Below are 22,687 nucleotides of genomic sequence, written 5' to 3'. Positions count from 1 at the left end.
CTCTACCCTCATCGATCCACCTTGTCACCTCCTCGAAAAATTCAATTAAGTTAGTTAGACATGACCTCAGACAGAGCCCTATATAATTACAGCAAGACCTCCTTACTCTAATACTCCAACCCCCTTGCAAGGAAGGCTAATATACCATTTGCCTTCCGAATTGCTTGCTGTACCTGCATGTTATCTTTCTGTGATTCGTGTACAAGGACACCCAAATCCCTCTGAATACCAACATTTCTTAATTTCTCACCTTTTAAAAAACATTCTGCTTTTCTATTTTTTTTAATTCGTTCATGGGATGTGGGCGACGCTGGCGAGGCCAGCATTTATTGCCCATCCCTAATTGCCCTTGAGAAGGTGGTGGTGAGCCGCCTTCTTGAACCGCTGCAGTCCGTGTGGTGAAAGTTCTCCCACGGTGCTGTTAGGAAGGGAGCTCCAGGATTTTGACCAAGCGACGATGAAGGAACGGCGATATATTTCCAAGTTGGGATGGTGCGTGACTTGGAGGGGGACATGCACTTAACCTGTCTATATCCCTTTGTAGCCTCTTTGTGTCCTCCTCACAGTTTACTTTTCCACCAAGCTTTGTATCATCAGCAAACTTAGATACACTCGGTCCCCTCATCTAAGTCATTGATAAACTCAAATCATAAAAGCATGGAATCAAAAGCAAAATACTGCGGATGCTGGAAATCTGAAATAAAAACAGAAAATGCTGGAGAAGCTCAGCAAGTGAGGCAGCATCTGTGGGGAAAGAAACAGAGTTAATGTTTCAGGTCAAAGGCCTTTCGTCAGAACTGGAAGATGTTAAAAGAATTAAAGTTTTTGAGCAAGTACAGAGTCAGGGAAAGGGGGGGAGGGAGGGAAGGGGTGGCAATTAGGAAGGCAAATGGTATGTTAGTCTTTATTGCAAGGGGGTTTCCTCCCCTCCCTCCCTCCCTCCTTTCCCCGGCTCTGTACTTGCTCAAAAACTTTAATTCTTTTAACATCTTCCAGTTCTGACGAAAGTTCTTCGACCTGAAACGTTAACTCTGTTTCTTTCTCCACAGATGCTGCCTCATTTGCTGAGCTTCTCCAGCATTTTCTGTTTTTTTTTCTTAAAAGCATGGGATGAGAAAAGGTTACTTATATCATTCTATAAAAATTCTCTTTTGTTGAGTTCGAGCCCAGGGAGCAGTTTAGAAATGTTGGTGCTGAGCTGAGTCTAGGAAGATGTGCCCTGTGAGAAGTGTCCCAAACACCAATCCTGCTGCTCTTTGTGCGATCTCTCGGTTTGATTCAGGTCGGTCTGTGCCGACCCGATTTTAACGTGCTAAGTCCAAGTACAGGTCGGCTTTGACCGAGGTTTCCAGTTCAGAGTTGTCACCTTCACACAGAACTGGAGACGGGGAGAGAGACGGGGCCTGTTAAAAGTGTCATCGACTGGGAGCCCGACCGCACCTTGTGCAGGGGGAATTCTGGCTCTCGTTTCTTGGTAAATATCAGCAGGTTATAGGATTACTACTAGTTACAGGTAGGATATCGGGGCATTACACCTATTAATACCAGTTATATGTAGACTATCAGTGAGTTATTGTATTACTGTTGGTTATGAGGGGAATCTGAGTGATACCAGTATTAGTTATCAGTGCAATGTCAATGAGTTACTATTAGTTACTGGTGGAATCAAAGTTCCCCCCACCTCTGGTTTCCCCTCTTCCCCGCCCTCATTTTCCCCTATTGTCCTGCTCCTGGGTGGCCTCCTGGTTCTTGGAACTTGTCGCAAAAACAGCTGCTGGTACAAAACCACAAGCAAAAATACTCAACTGCAGGGGACCCAATCTACGCAACGTAAATGCAATAATATTTGTAGACGTGACGTGGTCAGACATCGTGCAGTCAAGTCTCCAGCAATGCCTCCAATCGGAGCTATTCACAGAGGAGAAAAGAAGCCTTTACTGGAGGGTTAGGAGAGATGACCGAAAACTAGGCTGAAGAGGTGTGTTTCGAGACGGATTTAAAGGCGGTGAGGAAGGCTCGGAGAGTGGACGGGTTGGAGAGGGAGTTCCAAAAAGTAGGGCCGGTGCTGCTGAAGGCTCTGCCACAGATGCTGGAGGGAAGGAGGCAGAGCAGAGAGATGTCGAGGGCTGGATGTTGAGGGAGAAGGGCGGAAGGCTGAAAAAGATTGCAGAGGTCGGGTGGGATTTGTGGACAAGGACAAAAACTTTAAATTCGATCTGTTGGGAGATAGGGAGCCAATGTAGATCATTACATAGAATTACATAGAATGTACAGCACAGAAACAGGCCATTCAGCCCAACAGGACCATACCAGTGTTTATGCTCCACACGAGCCTCCTCCCTCCCTCCGTACTTCATCTCACCCTATCAACATATCCTTCTATTCCTCTCCCTCTCATGTGTTTATCTAACCTCCCCTGCATCTATGCTAATCGCCTCAACTACTCCTTGTGGAGTGGCAAGTTCCACATTGTAACCACTCTCTGGGTAAAGAAATTTCTTCTGAATTCTGTATTGGATTTATTCATGACTTTCTTATATTAATAGCCCCTAGTTCTGGTCTGCCCCGCAAGTGGAAACATCTTCTCTACGTCTATCCTATCAAACCCTTTCATCATCTTAAGGACCTCTATCAGGTCACCCCTCAGTCTTCTCTTTTCTAGAGAAAAGCCCCATCCTGTTCAATCTTTCCTGATAGGTGTAACCTCTCAGATCTGGTAACATCCTAGTAAATCTTTTTTGCAGCTTCTCCAGTCCCTCTATATCCTTTTTATAATATAGAGACCAGAACTGTTCACAGTACTCAAAGTGTGGTCTAATCAATGTTCTGTACAAGTTTAACATAACTTCTCTGCTTTTCAATTCTCTCTAGAAATTAACCCGTGCTTGGTTTGCTTTTTTTATGGCCTTATTAACATGCGTCGCTACTTTTAGTGATTTGTGTATCTGTACCCCCAGATACCCTCTGCTCCTCTACCCCATTTAGATTTATTTTCCAAGAAGTATGTGGCCTCCTTATTCTCCCTACCAAAATGTACCTTTTTGGTAGAGAGAATAAGGAGAACAAATACCTCACACTTAACTATATTGAAATTCATTTGCCAATTACATGCCCATTCTGCAAGTTTATTAATGTCTTCCTGTATTTTGTTGCAATCCCCCAATTTGGTGTCATCCGCAAATTTTGAAATTGTACTTCCGATTCCCGAGTCCAAATCGTTGATGTAACTGGTGAACAACAGTGGTCCCAGCACCGATCCCTGTGGAACACCACTTCCCACCTTTCGCCAGTGTGAGTCCTGCACACATTGTAAAACTCAATTCCCTGTACCCTTTACCTACCTCTTCTTCCCAGCTTATATGGGGGTAGTTAAAATCTCCCATGATTATTATTCTATGTCCTTTACTCATTTCATATATTTGCTTAAATATTTCTTCCTCCACCTCCTCTGGTCAACAGGAATGGGGTTTAGTGCGAGACAGGACGCAGGTAGTACGAGTTTTGAATGATTTGAGAAAGTTGGGAGGTGAGTCTAGAAGTGATTAAGGCAACAATCAGCGCTATTACTGATGGTGAGATAGCTCCACATCTAAACCTTTCTCTTAACCTCCAGGAAGAGAAGCCGGAGGCAGATTGACTGTGCTGCGAGATATGCAATATTCCTAACCATTGTTGTCAATATAGTGAAAAAAAAGTTAGCAACAAGATTTTTGATCAAAAAATACATGTTGATTGAAAGACTACTTAGCATACATTTACCTTTTAAGAGTGAGATGCATTAAAATAGGTTGATTTTTAACTGGAACAAGTGATTCTGATTTCAAAAGAGTTTATCTTGATGGGTCCAAGGACATTGCTTCATTAAACTCCATCACCTAGCATTCATAATGTGCCTTTAGCATAATTAACAGCCTAAGACTCTTCACAAGAGGTGGGAATGAACGCTGAGCAATACTAGGAGATTAATTAGGAGGAGGTGATCAAAGAGTTAGTTTTTGAGGAGGCTTTTGAAGGTGGGGAGCAGGTGACAAGCTTTGTCTTCCTTTAACTAACTTATGTAAAATTTTCCATTTATCCATCAAAATATCACTTAACTCGCTCTCAACCACTTCAGGATTCACGTCTTCTCCCAAGATCCTTCCCTTTAGTAAAGACTGGTGCAAAATACTTCTTAAATACCTCCCCCATTTTTTAGTCGTCATCTACAAGAACTGACAAAAGAACCAGAGGGGAGATGAGCAGAGTATTTTTTTTAACGCAGCGAGTTGTTATGATCTGGAATGCACTGCCTGAATGCAGATTCAATACTAACTTTCAGATTAGATATATACTTGAAAGGGAAAAATCTGCAGGGCTATGGGCAAAGAGCAGCTGCAGTGGGACTAATTGGATAGCTCTTTCAAAGAGTCGGCACAGGCACAATGGGCCGAATGGCCTCCTTCTGTGCTGCAAGATTCTGTGATTCTACACATTGACAATCCTCTCCTCTCATGAGTTCCATCTCGCTTTTAACAATTCTCTTTTTACTAATACACTTGTAAAATGCTTTACTATTCCTCTTGAATTATTTCCTCGTACTCCTGCTTAGTGTTCCTTGTCTTGCTCTTAACCTCTTCTCTTATTTTCTCCCATTGGATTTTTTTCATTATTATTATTGTAGTTTTAGGGGGTGTTTTGGAGTGTTAGATGTTATCATTTTTCAAAAACATTATGAATTACTGAAATAAAAACAGAAAGTGCTGGAAATACACAGCAGGTCAAGTCAGCATCTGTAAAGAGAAAAAGGCGACATTTCGAATGTATGCTGGCTGATCTAACCAGCATTTTCGAGGTTTCCTTTTTATTTTTAGTATGAATTATTGACTGGCTCAGGTGGATACTGTGAGAGGGCCACAAAGGAACAATTCACCATAACCCAAAAGACACAGATTTTGAAATATATAGTTTTAATGAACTTAAAAAGACAACATTTTCCTCCAACAGAATTTTGCACCAAAAAAAAAAATCAGAACATGAACAAAAACCATAGCCAACTTTAAACCAGAACAAGTTTTCACAACAGTGCAAATTAAATGAAACAAAAAAACTTGTGCAAAAAAAGTAACCAAACCTCAGTTTATGATTAAAACTTTTTGGCAAATCACTACAGACATTTGACTGAAAACCTTGGTTCGTGTCCTCTTGGTTGCGCAGAACCACACACGTGAATAATAGTCAGGTAACAAATAGCGGAAGAGCTGGTGAGGACTGGGGAGCAAAAATCTGTTGAACGATCGAGGCAATTTTTTTTACCTTTTACTATTTATAGCCTCGATGCGGTTATTCCAGGCTGGAACATTGGCGTTCCAGGCTGGAGCGTCGGGATTTCAACAAATACCAAGTGACTAACCAGAGGTTACCCTTTCCCTCCACGTTGCAGTCCATGGTACCATAGCCATTAATTGGCATGATGACAGCAGGTAGACTGGGACATGTTAATTCTGGCATGCAAGCCATAAAATTTAAGCATCGAATCCTCCGCACACTGTACTATAAAGAGCATCTTAATGAAAATCTTTGAGATGGTCACAGACATGAAATTCTGTAACTCTGGAACATCCCAGAGACCTCTGTACTTTGGAAGTTGTGGCCCATTTATTGAGTTCTTTAGTCAGACATGGAACAATATTGCATATATACCTTGGGAGCAAAATCTTAATCCATTTTTGTTTCATTTAGATTCTCACGTACGAGGCCAAGTCTAGGTCCCATTGGGCAGTGCACATCCACAAATAAAAAAAAAATGATTTTGAAAATAGTTGCTGGAACGCCATGCAAATATTTACACTTACAGCCAACACATGAAATGCAGCCAATCCCTAAACACAGTGAACAGAAATCCTTCTAAATTTTACATTTTGGTAAAACAAGAATTCAAAACTCTTTCTTCCCCCCAAGAAATTCTAAAACTGGAAATGAAGCACAGAAATTCAGTCAAATCAAAGTCAGTCAGTTCGAATTACTGTACAATTCTACATTTTTCATGCAAAAAAAGCCTTCAAATTATAATTAGGCACTTTCTATACACGGGGAGAAAAAGGCACTCGAGATAGTTGTAAATACTTCAGATCCTCCATTGTTCGCATATCAGTCAGATTTGTAAATTGACAGGCACTGTCAAAGAGTTAGGAACGAGAATTTAGAAATGTTGGCAGACTTCAATGAAAATTCTCCAAAATCCTGCATCAAAGTCTCTTTTCTTGCATCCTAAAACTTTGGTGAAATTGTCAAAGACTCTTATTGGCACGTTGGAGGTGAACTTTTCTTCACCTTTAGTTTTACGTTATAAAACTGAAAACACATCATGAGAACAGCTCAAAGGATGGTACAGATACAGAAACAAAAAAATGACCAAAACCTAAAACTTAAAGCTAGCTCACTTCCGGCAAGTGTGGAAAAAAACAAAAGTATCCCAGAAGAGCTCACAGTGAATAGGTATACTTACCAAACACAAACTTTAAATATTTTTAAACAGTGATAAATAAACTTGTGCGCAGGTACAATAATTTAAAAAAAAGATTTTTTTCTAAAACAAAAGTGCAGGTGTATTTCACCCAGTAAAAAAAAAACTATCATTCAGAATTGGTTCTCCAGAGTCCAAGCATTAGGGAGATTAAAGCCATCAAAACCCATGGAATGACCTATAAAAAAGGAAATAAAAACCATTAATAGCACACATTATATATTCTATCCCAAGTGTATTAGGTACATAAGGTCAAAACCAGTGTCGACCCAAATTCTCATAAATGGGTCATACCAATGTTACAGAAAAATTATTTGCTCCCTCGTTACAACAGCAGCATTATAAGGAGGCTGAAGGTTTTAACCGCTACTTGGTCTAAAAGCTTTTACACAAATGCAGGGAGCAGCGGAAATCCAGCAGGCTGGGAGAGCTCTAAAAAGCAACTTTTTTTTTTATTCGTTCATGGGATGTGGGCGTCGCTGGCGAGGACGGCATTTATTGCCCATCCCTAATTGCCCTTGAGAAGGTGGTGGTGAGCCGCCTTCTTGAACCGCTGCAGTCCGTGTGGTGAAGGTTCTCCCACAGTGCTGTTAGGAAGGGAGTTCCAAGACTTTGACCCAACGACGATGAAGGAACGGCGGTATGTTTCCAAGTCGGGATGGTGTGTGACTTGGAGGGGAACGTGCAGGTGGTGTTGTTCCCATATGCCTGCTGCTCTTGTCCTTCTAGGTGGTACAGGTCACGGGTTTGGGAGGTGCTGTCGAAAAAGCCTTGGCGAGTTGCTGCAGTGCATCCTGTGGATGGTACACACTGCAGCCACGGTGCGCCGGTGGTGAAGGGAGTGAATGTTTAGGGTGGTGGATGGGGTGGCAATCAAGTGGGCTGCTTTGTCCTGGATGGTGTCGAGCTTCTTGAGTGTTGTTGGAGCTGCACTCATCAGGCAAGTGGAGAGTATTCCATCACACTCCTGGCTTGTGCCTTGTAGATGGTGGAAAGGCTTTGGGGAGTCAGGAGGTGAGTCACTTGCCGCAGAATACCCAGCCTCTGACCTGCTCTTGTTGCCACAGTATTTAGATCCAGTTAAATTTCTGGTCAATGGTGACCACCAGGATATTGATGGTGGGGAATTCGGTGATGGTAATGCTGTTGAATGTCAAGGGGAGGTGGTTAGACTCTCTCTTGTTGGAGATGGTCATTGCCTGGCACTTGTCTGGCGCGAATGTTACTTACAAAGAAAATATTAAGAGGTGCAAAAAGTGAATATGAAACAAAAACTTGAAAGGGATATCAACGCTAACAGTAAAAGTTTTCATAAAATATATTGAGAAAAAAATGGTAAGGGGGAACTAACAATAGATGTAGACGATACTATAACGGAATATAAGGAAATGGTAGATTTGTTAAATGAATACACTATCTGTTTTCACAGTCAAGAGGTCAAAATACCAACAGTACAAGGGAATCTAAAAATAAGTCAAGGGGAGGAATTTATTGGATTCAATACAAGTAAGAAACTGGTAATGGAGAAAATAACAGGGCTAAAGGTAGACAAATCTCCAGGACCAGACAGGATTCCACCCTTGGGTGTTAAAACAAACAGGTGGGAAAATTTCAGATGCATTAGTCATAATTTTCCAAAGCTCTCTCGATTCAGGAACTGTGCCTTTGGAATGGAAAACTGCAAATGTCACTCCATTATTTATGCACCCTATCCTCATAATTTAACCCTCGATGCCTGATTTGTCATTCTGGTGAATCTGAGCTGCACCGCCTCCAAGGCCAATATATCCTTCCCGATATATCCCAAAACTGAACGCGGTACCCCAGAGGGGGTCTGACCAAGGCTCTACACAACTGAAGCATAATTTCCTCCCCTTTGTATTCTAGCCCCCTCAAGAGGGTTGAGAGGTGATCCAGTTAAGATGCTTAAAATGATAAAAGGATTCAATAGGGTAGATACAGAGAAACTGTTTCCTCTGGTGGGGGAATCCAGAATAAGAGGTCACAATCTTAAAATTAGAGGTCGGCAATGCGGGAGTGAAAAAAGGCAGTGGAAATCTGGAATTTTCTCCCCAAAAGCCTATAGATGCTGGGTCAAATGAAATTCGAGACTGAGATTGAGAGATTTTTATTAGGTATAGGTAATCAAGTGTTATGGATCAAAGGCAGGTAAATGGAGATCAAGCCATGATCTAATTGAATGGCAGAACTGGCTTGAGGGGCTGAATGGCCTCCTCCTGTTCCTACAAACCAATGCCACAAATGGATAGGAAAATAGGAACAGGAGTAGGCCATTTAGCCCCTCGAGCCTGTTCCACCATTCAATGAGATCATGGCTGATCATTTCCGCAGAAGATAAATGAGGTTACTCAGTAATCTCTGAATCATATCAATAATCTTAAATCTGTGCTGGTTACCGACTCACCTATTCTATCAAACCCCCTCATAATTTTGAGCACCTCTGTTAAATCTCCCCTTAAGCTTCTCTGCTCTAAGGAGAACAATCCCAGCTTCTCTATTCATCCACATAACTGAAGTCCTTCATCCCCTCAGCGCTTTAAAGACTTCTTCATTTTCTAGTCAATTTTCTCCCCTACCCCAAGACCATTAAGGGGACGGGGGTGGGGGGAAAGAGACAGAAAAGTCTCATTTATTGCCAGACAGAAAGGTTTCATTAGATCACTCGTGAACAATTCAAATCCCAAGCTTTGCTGACCAAGAACCCTGCATGGATGTGCAATCTGTACATCAGATTCACGATCATTTGGTAGGAAGAATAGAAAAGCAGAATACTTTCTAAAAGGTGAGAGACTAAGAAATGTTGATGTAGAGGGATTTGGGTGTCCTTGTACATGAATCACAGAAAGTTAGCATGCAGGTTCAGCAAGCAATTAGGAAGGCAAATTGTATGTTAGCCTTTATTGCAAGGGGGTTGGAGTATAAGAGTAAGGAGGTCTTGCTGCAATTATATAGGGCTCTGGTGAGACTTCAGCTGGAGTACTGTGTACAGTTTTGGTCTCCTAAGGAAGTATATACTTGCCTTGGAGAGGGTGCAACGAAGGTTCACTAGATTGATTCGTGGGATGAGAGGGTTGTCCTATGTTCTCTGGAGTTTAGAAGAATGAGAGGTGATCTCATTGAGAAGTATAAAATTCTTAGAGGGCTAAACAACGTAGATACTGAGAGGCTGTTTCCCCTGGCTGGAGAGTCTAGGACTAGCGGTCGTAGTCTCAAAATAAGGGGTCGGTCGTTTAGGACCGAGATGAGGAAAAATCTCTTCACTCAGATGGTTGTGAATCCTTGGAATTCTCTACTCCAGAGGGCTGTGGATGCTCAGTCGTTGAGTATATTCAAGATAGATCGATGGATATTTGGACACTAAGGGAATCAAGGGATATGGGGATAGGGCGGGAAAGTGGATTTGAGGTAGAAGATCAGCCAGGATCTTAATGAATGGCGGAGCAGGCTCGAGGGGCTGTATGGCCTACTCCTGCTGTTCTTATGTTCTTATGTTTTTATGACTGTGGACAGGAATCAAAAACTTTAAACTACTTCAGATTTGCTTCCCCAGTAAAAGCCGCCTTTTGGACGAGACATTAAACCAAGGCCCCGCCTACTCTCTCAGGTGGACGTAAAAGATCCCATGGCCACTATTTCGAAGAAGAGCAGGGAAGTTCTCCCTGGTGACTTGGCCAACATTTATCCCTCAACCAACATCACTAGAACAGATTATCCAGTCATTATCTCATTGCTGTTTGTGGGATCTTGCTGTGTGCAAATTGGCTGCTTCATTTCCGACATTACAACAGTGGATACACTTCAAAAAAGTATTTAATTGGCTGTAAAGCGCTTTGGGATGTCCTGAGGCCGTGGATGTATCAATGCAAGTCTTTCTTTTTAATGCATGACACGAAGAATCTTCATAGTTCCTTCATCGTCACTGAGTCAAAATCCTGGAACTCCCTACCTAACAGCACTGTGGGAGAACCTTCCCCACACGGACTGCAGCGGTTCAAGAAGGCGGCTCACCACCACCTTCTCAAGGGCAATTAGGAATGGGCAATAAATGCCGGCCTCGCCAGCGACGCCCACATCCCATGAACGAATAAAAAAAAAGTCCAAGCTACTCACCTAAGTACATCAGGACCTGGTGGGCAGCTTCTTGCTTTGGTATGTCCTTCCCTGAAGTGAGATCATCCGGAGTCAGGCTCACCATCCCGCTGAAATAGGCAGGAATTCCCGGAACGAGCACTTTAAAGGAAAAGCGATGTCTGTCGGATCTCAGAGGCTGGATGCTGTAAGTCGGAGTCCCCAGCCGCTTTTTCAAGCAGTATGCGTCCAGGAGTTGAATGACATCGCATCCCGCGTTTAGCGGGGGTAGGCCTTCCTCCGGGTGCGGCCGCCGGGTCAGCCCGTTGTCCTGCCTCGCGAGCACGATGCTGGAGGAGACATCGAGGTGGGGCCCAGAGGACTTGGCGGAGCCCTCCATCGGCAGCACAGAAAGCCCACGGGTCAGTGGTGGCGGCGGTGCCACAGGCGGGCTTGGCTGGGATTCGGAGAGAGGCCTTTGGTGGCTCTTCTGCTTTCCATCTGGTTTCATCCAGTCGACTTCAATGGCGTGGCCCCAGAGTTCAATGCAGCCTGGAAAGATCAACCAAAACTAAAAATATGGTCAACCATAAAAAGAGCTCTTTTATGGCTATTGAATTAACCATAGCTCACGGTAACCAACCTCATCCCTCAAAATAACTAGGTCGAGCAGATTCACCCCTAAGCAAACTTGACAGCAGATCAGGATTCAAACATCATAGATTTAAAGTAATTGGTAGAAGGATAGGGAGTGGGAGTGGGGCTAGCTGGATTGCTCGTGCAGAGAGCCGGCGCGGACTCGATGGGCCGAATGGCCTCCTTCCGTGCTGTGACCTTTCTATGATTCTATCCTATGAATAGAGGGCAGTTGAGAAGAATTGTTTTTACCCAGAGGGTGGTGGGGGGTCTGGAACCCACTGCCTGAAAGGGTGGTAGAGGCAGAAACCCTCATCGCATTTAAAAAGTACTTGGATGTGCACTTGAAGTGCCGTAACCTACAGGGCTACGGACCAAGAGCTGGAAAGTGGGATTTTGTTGGGCTTTTCTTCGGCCGGCACAGACGCAATGGGCCAAATGGCCTCCTTCTGTGCCGTAAATTTCTATGATTTATCAATTCAACGATGGCTGCGTAAATCGAGGAAATGCGGTCTCCACTTTGATACAATTTGGAGACAAGGAACGTGACCATCTTCCCATCAGCAGTGTCAAAGAGTCAAACAAGAGTTAAGTGTTGCAAGATTCAGAACCCGTTTCGCAATACTTTCACATTATTAAAGTTACTCTACAATCCTATAGGTGAAGTCCCAACTCCACAACCAACTGAAACGCAAGAAAACTTGTAGTTATAGAGAATCTTATCCCACTTCTTGGAAATGTCTCAAAGGCGTCACGCGTACAATAATTTACTTCATCCTCCGTGTGATCGGGCCAGCATTCCTCACTCCGTTAACACCTCCAAAACAGGTCAATCGCTGCTTGTGGTATCTTGCTGTGCACAAAATGGCAGCTGCAATTACCAACATTTCAAACGGTGTGTGTGTGCGTGACACACTTTGAGGTTAATTCCAAGAGTAGGGTGCGACATAAAGCCTTTACTGTCTGCAGTCTTGACGTCTGTTCCAGCTTATTCTAAGTTCGCCCAAGAGTAGGTTTCACCCAAAACCTAGTTTGCACAACTTGGGGTAGATTTTTAACTTGCCGGCCGGGTGTGACTGGCATTGAGAATCGGCCAAATTCCAAAATCGGGTGGTCTCTTTAACGGGTGGTCAATCTGCAAAGCCAGTTTCACGTCCAGCAAGTTGAAAATAACCCACCCATCTCTGCGCTCCCTCACCAACCCCCCCATCTTTTTTAAACTAGCACTAGATTTCCAGATACATTTACCCCTCTCTGCTGCCCCCCAATAGTGGGAATCAAATGGCTCCATCCTATACTTCATATTTTCCCACACAAACACAAATTTCCCGCTACAACTGGAACACGCAAGGTTCGGATCAAGAAAGCCCTTCAGACCATAAGGTCTCATCTTTTCAGAGTCAACCCTAGCGCTGTCCCATTACTACTACTACAACAGCATCTAGGAGATTCATAAATTATTTATTACATAGAATTTACAGCACAGAAACAGGCCATTTGGCCCAGCTGGTCCATGCCGGTGTTTATGCTCCACATGAGCCTCCTCCCATCGCACTTCATATCCTTCTATTGCTTTCTCGCTCATGTAGCTTCCCCTTAAATACATCTATGCTATTCACCTCAACCACTCCATGTGGTAGCAAGTTTCACATTCTCACCACTCTCCCAGCCTTAACCATCCTTCATTTTCGTTCCAACTACTAATCACTGAGTGTAAAGAAATATTCTGACCATGGGGCAAGAGTGCTACCAACTGAGCCAAGTTGACCATTCCAATAGCTCACTTGGAACCTACTACTTACTTGGCTAAGTCCAAATAAATGAGAACATAAGAAATAGGAGTAGGAGTAGTCCATACGGTTCTCCAGCCTGCTCCACCATTCAATAAGATCATGGCTGATCTTCTACCTCAACTCCACATTCCCGCCCTATCCCTTGATTCCCTTAGTGTCCAAAAATCTACCGATCTCAGTCTTGAATATACTCAACGACTGAGCATCCACAGCCCTCTGGGTCACAGAATTCCAAAGATACACAGCCTTCTGGGTGAAGAAATTGTTCCTCATCTCAGTCCTATATGGCCGGCCCCTTATCCTGAGACTGTGACCCCTAGTTCTAGACTCTCCAGCCAGGGGAAACAGCCTCTCAGAATCTACCCAGTCAAGCCCTCTAAGAATTTTATACATTTCAATGAGATCACCTCTCATTCTTCTAAACTCCAGAGAGTATAGGCCCATTCTACTCAATCTCTCCTCATAGGGCAACCCTCTCATCCCAGGAATTAATCTAGTGAACCTTCGTTGCACTGCCTCTAAGGCAAGTATATCCTTCCTTAGATAAGGAGACCAAAACTGTACACAGTACTCCAGGTGTGGTCTCACCAGAGCCCTATATAATTGCAGCAAGACCTCCTTACTCTTATATTCCAATCCCCTTTGCCTTTCTAATTGCTTGCTGTACCTGCATGCTAACTTTCTGTGATTCGTGTACAAGGACACCCAAATCCCTCCGAACATCAACATTTCTTAGTCTCACCTTTTAAAAAATATTCTGATTTTTTATTCTTCCTACCAAAGTTGTCTTTTACAGGGTTTGATAGGGAAATGTAGAGAAAATGTTTCCACTTGTGGGAGAGTCCAAAAATAGAGGACATCGATAATAAGATAGTCACTAGTGAATCCATAGGGAATTCGGGAGAAACTTCTTTACCCAAAGAGTGGTAAGAATGTAGAATGCGCTACCATGTGGGGGAATTGAGGCAAATGGTATAGATGCATTTAAAGGGAAGCTAGATAAGTACACGAGGGAGAAAGGAACAGAAGGATTTGCTGATAGTGTTAGATGAAGTGGGGAGGAAGGAGGCTCATGTGGAGCATAAACGCCGACATAGACCAGTTGGGCTGAATGGCCTGTTTCCATGCTGTGGATTCAATGTACAGAGGGAATGGAAGCTTCCTAAATAGTTACCACTAATACTCTAAAGAGTGAGTGAACTATACCTTCCACAAGCATCTTTTTCGCCATTGCTGCTGCCCGGTGATTCTCATACTTGACAAGAGCAAACATCGTCATCTTCTTCCTCCGGTCCGCGCTCAGGTGAAGCGACAAATCTGTCACTCCCTCCGTCAGCTCCTTCAGCACCTCCAGTACCTCCCCTCGTTGCCTCCCCCACGGGATGCCTCCGACACACAGCTCGTTTTTCTCGGTGCTCCGGCACACCACAATGGGGCACCCGTCTCGTATTTGGTAACCGTTGAACATTGCGATGGCGCACTGGGCGTACCAGCGGTTGGCGTATTTGGCATACGCGAACCCTCGGTTCTCACCGCTGAACGTCATCATGAGACGGAACTCGTATAGTTTCCCAGCCGACTGAAACACCGGAATTAGCTTATCCTCGTAGAGGTCCTGGGGTATCTTGCCGATGAACACCTCAGACCCAGTCAGAGGTGGAGCACCAGTCCAACCTGCCGGATAAATGGGACAACTGCACTCTTAACTTGTCCAAAGAACTATAGGTAAATAAATACACTGAAAGAACTTGCATTCCTATTCATAACCTCAGGACACTTTACAGCCAATTAAGCACTTTTGAAGCGGTAGTCACTGTTGTAATGTAGGAAACGCCGCATCCAATTTGCGCACAGCAAGATCCCACAAACAGCAATGTGATAATGACTGGATCATCTGTTTTCGTGACGTTTGTTGAGGGATAAATATTGGCCAGGGCACCAGGGAGCACTCCCCTGCTCTTCTTCAAAATAGTGGCCAGGGGATCTTTTACGTCATCTAGAGAAGGCAGAGGGGACTTCAGTTTAACATCTCATCCGAAAATCGGCACCTCCAACAGTGCAGCACTCCCTCAGTAACTGCACTGGGAGTGTCAGCCTAGATTTTTGTGCTCAAGTCTCTATGGAGGGGGACTTGAACCCACGACTTTCTGACTCAGAGGCGACCATACTACACATCGTCATTGAGCTAACACAAATGGCCACTTCCTATAATTCAATATACATCTTCCATCCACCAAGGAACCAGCTCAGTTACCCATCACATGAAAGTGGACTCACCCACCACCCCCCAACCCTGGTCTTATGTGCATGTTCATTAAAACATACACTTCATTATAAATGACATCCAATGTTGGTTCACAAAATAAGAAGAAAATATCAAGGAACAGTCGGAGAAATCGAATTCGATAGTAGACAAAAAAAGTGAACAAAAAAGAAAGAACGTGCATTTATATACCGCCTTTCACGGCCTCAGGACGTCCCAAAGTGCTTTACAGCCAATTAAGAACATTTTGAAGTATAGTCACTGTTGTAATGTAGGGAAAGGTCATCAAGAGGCACCCGACCATTGGCGGCTGTGCCTTCAGCTGTCTAGGCTCTGGAATTCCCTCCCTAAACCTCTCCGCCTCTCTACCGCTCTCTCTCCTCCTTTAAGACGCTTCTTGAAACCTACCTCTTTGACCAAGCTTTTGGCCACCTGTCCTAATATCTCCTTACGTGGCTCAGTGTCAAATTTTGTCTGATTACGCTCCTGTGAAGCGCCTCGGGATGTTATACTACGTTAAAAGTGCAATATATGCAAGGTGTTGCTGTTAAAAGGAACTTTTCATGCAAAGGGTTATTTGGACATGGAATGCATCGTCACACGAGGCAACTGAAACGGTCACGGGATCTGAGGAATTAGCTAAACATTTGAAGGAACATATTGAAGGGTACAAGGAAACAGCAGGGAAGTGCGAGGCAATGGGATTAGAGAAGTTAGCTCTGTGGAGGAGATATCTGTGGGGAGGTAGCACGGACACAATGGGCAGGAGTTTCTACGATTCGATAATCACTTGTAATTGATGCTACCGTTCCGAAAGAGCCAGTAATGGTGGAATGACAGTCAGGATTCACGTCAGTTCCACCTCATCCCCCACCGCTCCTCCCCCTCCCACCCACCCACCCACCCACCCACCATCATCTACTGGATCTATCAGGCAACAGACATGGGTTAGTGTGCTCCAGAAGCAGCCCTGATAGGTCCACTGTCCACGTCTAGAAATCGGTGGGGTTTCAAACATCCCTGAGATTGCTCCATAACGCACCACCTCTGTCTAGGCGAGGCTGCATTGGTTAAAGTGAGAGAGGTTTCTGTGGGATCTTCCGATCGCTGCAGCAAAGCAGAGATCTTTAGAAGCAGTTGTCCATTTTTTAAAAAATATATTCATTCTTGGGATACGGGCGTTGCTGGCAAGGTCGGCATTTATTGCCCATCCCCAGGTGCCCTAAAGAAGATGATGGTGGGCCGCCTTCTTGAACCGCTGCAGTCTGCGTGGTGAGGCGCACAATCCCGATGTGACTGAAAGCAGGGTGAGCGTTTTGGACTTCTCTCAATTTACCCCCCCCCCTCACAACCCCAGTTTTTGAAACCAGTAAGATTGAACTCTGCCATCTTTGCACACAAACGTAAACAAATCTTTGAAGGCGGCAGGACAAGTTGAGAAGGCTGTTAAAAAAGCACATGGGATCCTGGGCTTTATTAATCGAGGCATAAGAGTACAAAAGCAAGGACGTTACGCTAAACCTTAACAAAACACTGGTTAGGCCTCAGCTGGAGCATTGTGTTCAATTCTGGGCACATGTAAGGAGTCTTACAACACCAGGTTATAGTCCAACAGTTTTATTTGAAATCACAAGCTTTTGGAGGCTTCCTTCTTTGTCAGGTGAGAAGACTCCTTCATCAAGACTCCTTACATTTGTCCACCCCAGTCCATCACCAGCATCTCCACATCAATTCTGGGCACCACACTTTAGGAAGGATGTCAAGGCCTTAGAGATGGTGCAGTGGAGATTTACTAGAATGGTACCAGGGATGAGGGACTTCAGTTATGTGGAGAGACTGGAGAAGCTGGGGTTGTTCTCCTTAGAGCAGAGGTGGTTATGAGGAGATTTGATAGAGGTGTTCAAAATCATGAAGTGTTTCCAGTGGCGGAAGGGTCGGTAACCAGAGGACACAGATTTAAGGTGATCGTCAAAAGAACCAGAGGCGACACAAGGAAGCTTTTATTTAACGCAGCGAGTTGTAATGATCTGGAATAAACTGCTTGAAAGGGCAGTGGAAGCAGATTTAATATTAACTTTTAAAAGGGAACTGGATAAATACTTGAAGGGGAAAAAGCAGGGGAGTGGGACTAATTGGATAGCTCTGGATGGCACGATGGGCCGAATGGCCTCCTTCTGTGCTGTACCATGCTATGAAACTATTGTCTTGGGAACCACAAGACACCGATTCTTAGGGAAAAAAAGGGGGAGAAGGGAATGAATGGAACATGAATCACCAAAGTGGGGACTCGGCAAAAAAATAATTTGGGAACCTCTGCATTGGAGAACCTGAACTGCTAATTGCTGAGGCATTAACAACAACAACTTGCATTTATATAGCACCTTTAACGTAGTAAAACGTCACAAGGCGCTTCACAGAAGTGTAATCAGACAAAGTTTGACACCGAGCCAATTAAAGAGAGCAGTGACCTAAAGGAGGAGAGAGAGGTAGAAAGGCAGAGTGGTTTAGGGAGAGAATTCCAGAGGGAATAATCAGCACAGATACAGTTCCCCAAAATAAAGATTTCATGTTAGCATGACACCAGAGGCATATTATCATGAAGGATATGCAAGCTGTGGCCAAATCTTTATTATTGCTTGCCAACCTGCCTTAAGGTTGTTAGGTCCCCTGTCATTTTAAATCCATTATGGCAAGGACAGCAAACACTTGCTTTAATTCTTCTTCATCTGCTTATCTTTGTTCCAGATGTTTGTTAGAAGAGTGTCTGCTTTCTCATCACCAAGACTCTGTAGCGAGTTTATGACGTTGCCCAGGAGATTTAGGAACCGGAGGAGGCCATTCAGCCCCTCGAGCCTGCTCCGCCATTCAATTAGATCATGGCTGACCCTTACCTAACAAAAATCTATCAATCTCAGTCTTGAAATTTTCAAATTGACACCCCCGCCCTCACCGCAGCCTCAAAAGCTTTTTGGAGGAGAGAGTTCCACATCTAACCAACTGCTTGGTGACTTTCTAAACCCAGCTTCACACTGCGCTGAGATTATACTGCACCCATTGCCAAGCCCGAACAGTGTAAGGGCGGTGTATTGATGGGGGTCTCGCAGCATTTGCTTTATTTTAAAGAGACCGCCCCTCCCCCCACCTCCTCCGAGTGGCCATTCTGTATTCCAAAATGAGACGGGGACCTGACTCCAAAGGTTATGCTGCCATGTTTGTATGGAAGGTGCATCCAAAAATACTTTGCTTCGATGCAAAAGTGGCAGAAAAACTGCAGCCCAAAATGGTCTCTGTCTCACTCAACCAACCCAAACCTTTTACTGGAGCTAAAAGGTTTAAATTATGAGGACAGGTTATGTAGACTAGGCTTGTATTCCCTCGAGTGTAGAAGATTAAGGGGTGATCTAATTGAGGTGTTTAAGATGATTAAAGGAATTGATAGGATAGTTATTTCCTCTGGTGGGGGGAGTCCAGAACAAGGGGGGCATTACCTTAAAATTAGAGCCAGGCCGTTCAGGGGTGATGTCAGGAAGCACTTCTTCACACAAAGGGGAGTGGAAATCTGGAACTCTTCCCGCAAAAAGCTGTTGAGGCTGGGGGTCAACTGAAAATTTCAAAACTGCGATCGATAGATTTTTGTTAGGTAAGGATATTAAGGGCTACGGAACCAAGGCAGGTAAATGGAGTCAAGATTCAGATCAACTATGATCATAGGAACATAGGAACAGGAGTAGGCCATTCAGCCTCTCGTGCCTGCTCCGCCATTTGATAAGATCATGGCTGATCTGTGATCTAACTCCATATACCCACCTTTGGCCCATATCCCTTAATACCTTTGATTGCCAAAAAGCTATCTCTCTCAGATTTAAATTTAAAAATTGAGCTCGTATCAATTGCCGTTTGCGGAAGAGAGTTCCAAACTTCTACCACCCTTTGTGTGTAGAAATGTTTTCTAATCTCACTCCTGAAAGGTCTGGCTCTAATTTTTAGACTGTGCCCCCTACTCCTAAAATCCCCAACCAGCGGAAATAGTTTCTCTCTATCCACCCTATCTGTTCCCCTTAATATCTTATAAACTTTGATCAGATCACTCCTTAACCTTCGAAACTCTAGAGAATACAACCCCAATTTGTGTAATCTCTCCTCGTAACTTAACCCTTGAAGTCCGGGTATCATTCTAGTAAACCTACGCTGCACTCCCTCCAAGGCCAATATGTCCTTCCGAAGGTGCGGTGCCCAGAACTGCTCACAGTACTCCAGGTGCGGTCTAACCAGGGTTTTGTATAGCTGCAGCATAACTTCTGCCCCCTTGTACTCTAGTCCTCTAGATATAAAGGCCAGCATTCCATTAGCCTTCTTGATTATTTTCTGCACCTGTTCAAGACACTTCAATGATCTATGTACCTGTACCCCTAAGTCCCTTTGGACATCCACTGTTCTTAACTTTTTACCATTTAGAAAGTACCCTGTTCTATCCTTTTTTGATCCAAAGTGGATGACCTCACATTTGTCTACATTGAATTCCATTTGCCACAGTTTTGCCCATTCACCTAATCTAGCAATATCACTTTGTAATTTTATGTTTTCATCTACACTGCTTACAATGCCACCAATCTTTGTGTCATCGGCAAACTTAGATATGAGACTTTCTATGCCTTCATCTAAGTCGTTAATAAATATTGTGAATAATTGAGGCCCCAAGACAGATCCCTGCGGGACTCCACTAGTCACATCCTGCCAATGTGAGTACCTTCCCATTATCCCTATTCTCTGTCGCCTTTTGCTCAGCCAACTTCCTAACCAAGTCTGTACTTTTCCCTCGATTCCATGGGCTTCCATCTTAGCTAACAGTCTCTTATGTGGGACCTTATCAAATGTCTTCTGGAAGTCCATATAAATAACATCCATTGACATTCCCCTGTCCACTACTTTAGTCACCTCTTCAAAAAATTCAATCAGGTTTGTCTTGCACGACCTACCTTTCACAAATCCATGCTGGCTCTCTCTGATTAACTGAAAATTCTTGAGGTGTTCAGTCACCCTATCCTTAATTATAGACTCCAGCATTTTCCCCACAACAGATGTTAGGCTAACTGGTCTATAATTCCCTGGTTTCCCTCTCTCTCCTTTCTTAAAAAGCGGAGTGACATGTGCAATTTTCCAATCTAGAGGGACAGTTCCTGAATCTAGAGAACTTTGAAAGGTTATAGTTAGGGCATCTGCAATGTGCTCACCTACTTCCTTTAAAACCCTGGGATGGAAACCATTTGGTCCTGGAGATTTGTCACTCTTTAGTGCTATTATTTTCTTCATTACTGTTGCTTTACTTATGTTAATTTTATCAAGTCCCTGTCCCCGATTCAATATTAGTTTTCTTGGGATTTCCAGCATGCTATCCTCTTTTTCTACTGTAAATACTGACGCAAAGTAATTGTTCAACATGTCCGCCATTTCCCCATTGTCAATGACAATATCCCCACTTTCAGTTTTTTGGATCAAATTGAATAGCGGAACAGGCTCAAGGGGCTGAATGGCCTACCCCTTTTCCTAAGTTCCAAAGCATTGGCCGGTCTGCATGATACCTTTAAACTCAAAAAGGAATTGAGCAGGTGCTACGGTGGTGATCTCACCAGATTGGGATTGTTACTGCAAAAATGATGGAAAATTACACTGGCAGCATGCAGTGCAGGAGTTGGAGAATATGCTTCACGACTAACCTGGGGGAGGCCCACCAAATATCCTTTGGCCATTGACCTGGACCAGACTGATGCCTGTCGCTTCTACCCATGCTTCGAATGCCAGCTTATTCACAGAGTTCAACAAGATGCTTGCCATCATCTGTGCGAGATATTAAAGCAGCACATTTAGAGTTTTACAACGGAAATTCTACTGTACACCACTCTTAACGGGAGGGGGAAAACGTCCTCTGTTACAGATCCAAAGGACCCAGAAGTTCCCTGCATTAAGGCGCAGCCTTTCTGTATCAGAACGTCGCCGTACAGAACTTGGGCCGTGCGCCGAACAGGACGCGGGCCGTGCGCCGAACAGGACGCGGGCCGTGCGCCGAACAGGACGCGGGCCGTGCGCCGAACAGGACGCGGGCCGTGCGCCGAACAGGACGCGGGCCGTGCGCCGAACAGGACGCGGGCCGTGCGCCGAACAGGACGCGGGCCGTGCGCCGAACAGGACGCGGGCCGTGCGCCGAACAGGACGCGGGTGTGTAGCCTTTCTGTATCAGAATACAAATGGAAGTATTTCTTTCAGTTCAGACAACACTGGAATGCTTTGAGTTTTGGAGTAGATAGAATAGTCTTTACAAACAGTTTAGCTCCACCAGCACAGGGCACAATGGATAGAATTGCCTCCTTCTGTGCTGTAAGGTCTACGATTCCAAGCTCAGCAGCTTCCTGTGCTAGGGGAATGTTCAAATCAGCCCAGATCTCGCTCCTGATCGGTATCCCAGGACCCATGGTGTGCATGTGCAGGCAGGCACTCTGATGCTCCTCACACACATGTCGCCAGCCAACCCTCACGGTCTCAGCTCACGCATGAAGGAATGGTCACTTGGGTAAAGTACCCGAGGGGCAACTGGTTCACGTGGAACTGTACCCCAGAAGAGACTACCCATGCTTCGAATGCCAGCTTAGGAGGTGGGGGTGGAAGAGAGAAACCAGGCAAAAAGGGAAAACTGGCCTTCAAAATTTACTTTGTGTTTGAACAAGAGTTCTTCTAAGTACAATGGAAAGTCCCTTTACGCCAATGAAAACAGGACACTGGATAACAAGATTGATTAAAGCCCACTCCTCAACATAAAGTTACAGTAAGTGATTCCCATTTAAAATGTACAACAAATAATGCAGACCGCACACCATATAAAATGCAGACCGCACACTATTTGTAAACATAGAAAAATATGTTACTAGGATATAAGTGCCAAGAATTAAAAGCCCATCCACCTACCGGTTCTGGGTGATCGAAACTACACGCCACATTCAGCCTATCCCCACCCTTCGCTCTGACGCCCCCTTTTTATAGCCCAGCGCGGAGTCTCACGCTGCCCCGCACAACCGCACCATTGGCCAACACTGACACCGCCTTTCCAACCTGTGCTGGAGTAGAGGTCGGGGGCGGGGGGAGGGCTTCTCTTATTGGGGCGATGGGAGGGGGGGGGGAGGGGTCCACTTAGTGGGGCGGTGGGTGGGGGGTCCTCTCAGTGGGGAGGAGGGGGTCCAGTCTCAGTGAGTAGGAGGAGGGGGGTCCTGTCTCAGTGGGACGGTGGGTGGGGGGTCCTGTCTCAGTGGGACGGTGGGTGGGGTGTCCTGTCTCAGTGGGGAGGAGGGGAGGGGGGTCCTGTCTCAGTGGGACGGTGGGTGGGGGGTCCTGTCTCAGTGGGACGGTGGGTGGGGT

General features: G+C 44.7%; 1 protein-coding gene across 1 annotated transcript; it reads right to left on the bottom strand.

Annotated features, from left to right (window-relative positions):
* Positions 1-6,615: 6,615 nt before the first annotated feature.
* Positions 6,616-21,118, bottom strand: dnd1 (DND microRNA-mediated repression inhibitor 1). The gene is made up of 4 exons (XM_067996593.1): positions 20,998-21,118; positions 14,227-14,694; positions 10,634-11,143; positions 6,616-6,680 (listed from the first exon to the last, which is right to left on the bottom strand). The coding sequence occupies exons 1-4, from the start codon at positions 21,116-21,118 to the stop codon at positions 6,616-6,618; spliced, it is 1,164 nt and encodes a 387-aa protein (XP_067852694.1).
* Between the last annotated feature and the right edge of the window lie 1,569 nt (positions 21,119-22,687).

This window comes from Heptranchias perlo, chromosome 14 (genome assembly GCF_035084215.1).
Source record: "Heptranchias perlo isolate sHepPer1 chromosome 14, sHepPer1.hap1, whole genome shotgun sequence".
Taxonomy (NCBI): Eukaryota; Metazoa; Chordata; class Chondrichthyes; order Hexanchiformes; family Hexanchidae; genus Heptranchias; species Heptranchias perlo.
The sequence above is the reverse complement of the archived record's forward strand: the minus strand, read 5'-3'. Positions and strand labels throughout refer to the sequence as shown.

Excerpts from the sequence above, each read along its gene's own strand:
- dnd1 (XM_067996593.1), bottom strand. The coding sequence starts at position 21,118 with ATGATGGCAAGCATCTTGTTGAACTCTGTGAATAAGCTGGCATTCGAA. Across the intron at positions 11,144-14,226 it reads GAAAAAGATGCTTGTGGAAG|GCTGCATTGAACTCTGGGGC; the intron begins GTATAGTTCACT and ends TGATCTTTCCAG. Across the intron at positions 6,681-10,633 it reads CCAGGTCCTGATGTACTTAG|GTCATTCCATGGGTTTTGAT; the intron begins GTGAGTAGCTTG and ends CCTTTTTTATAG.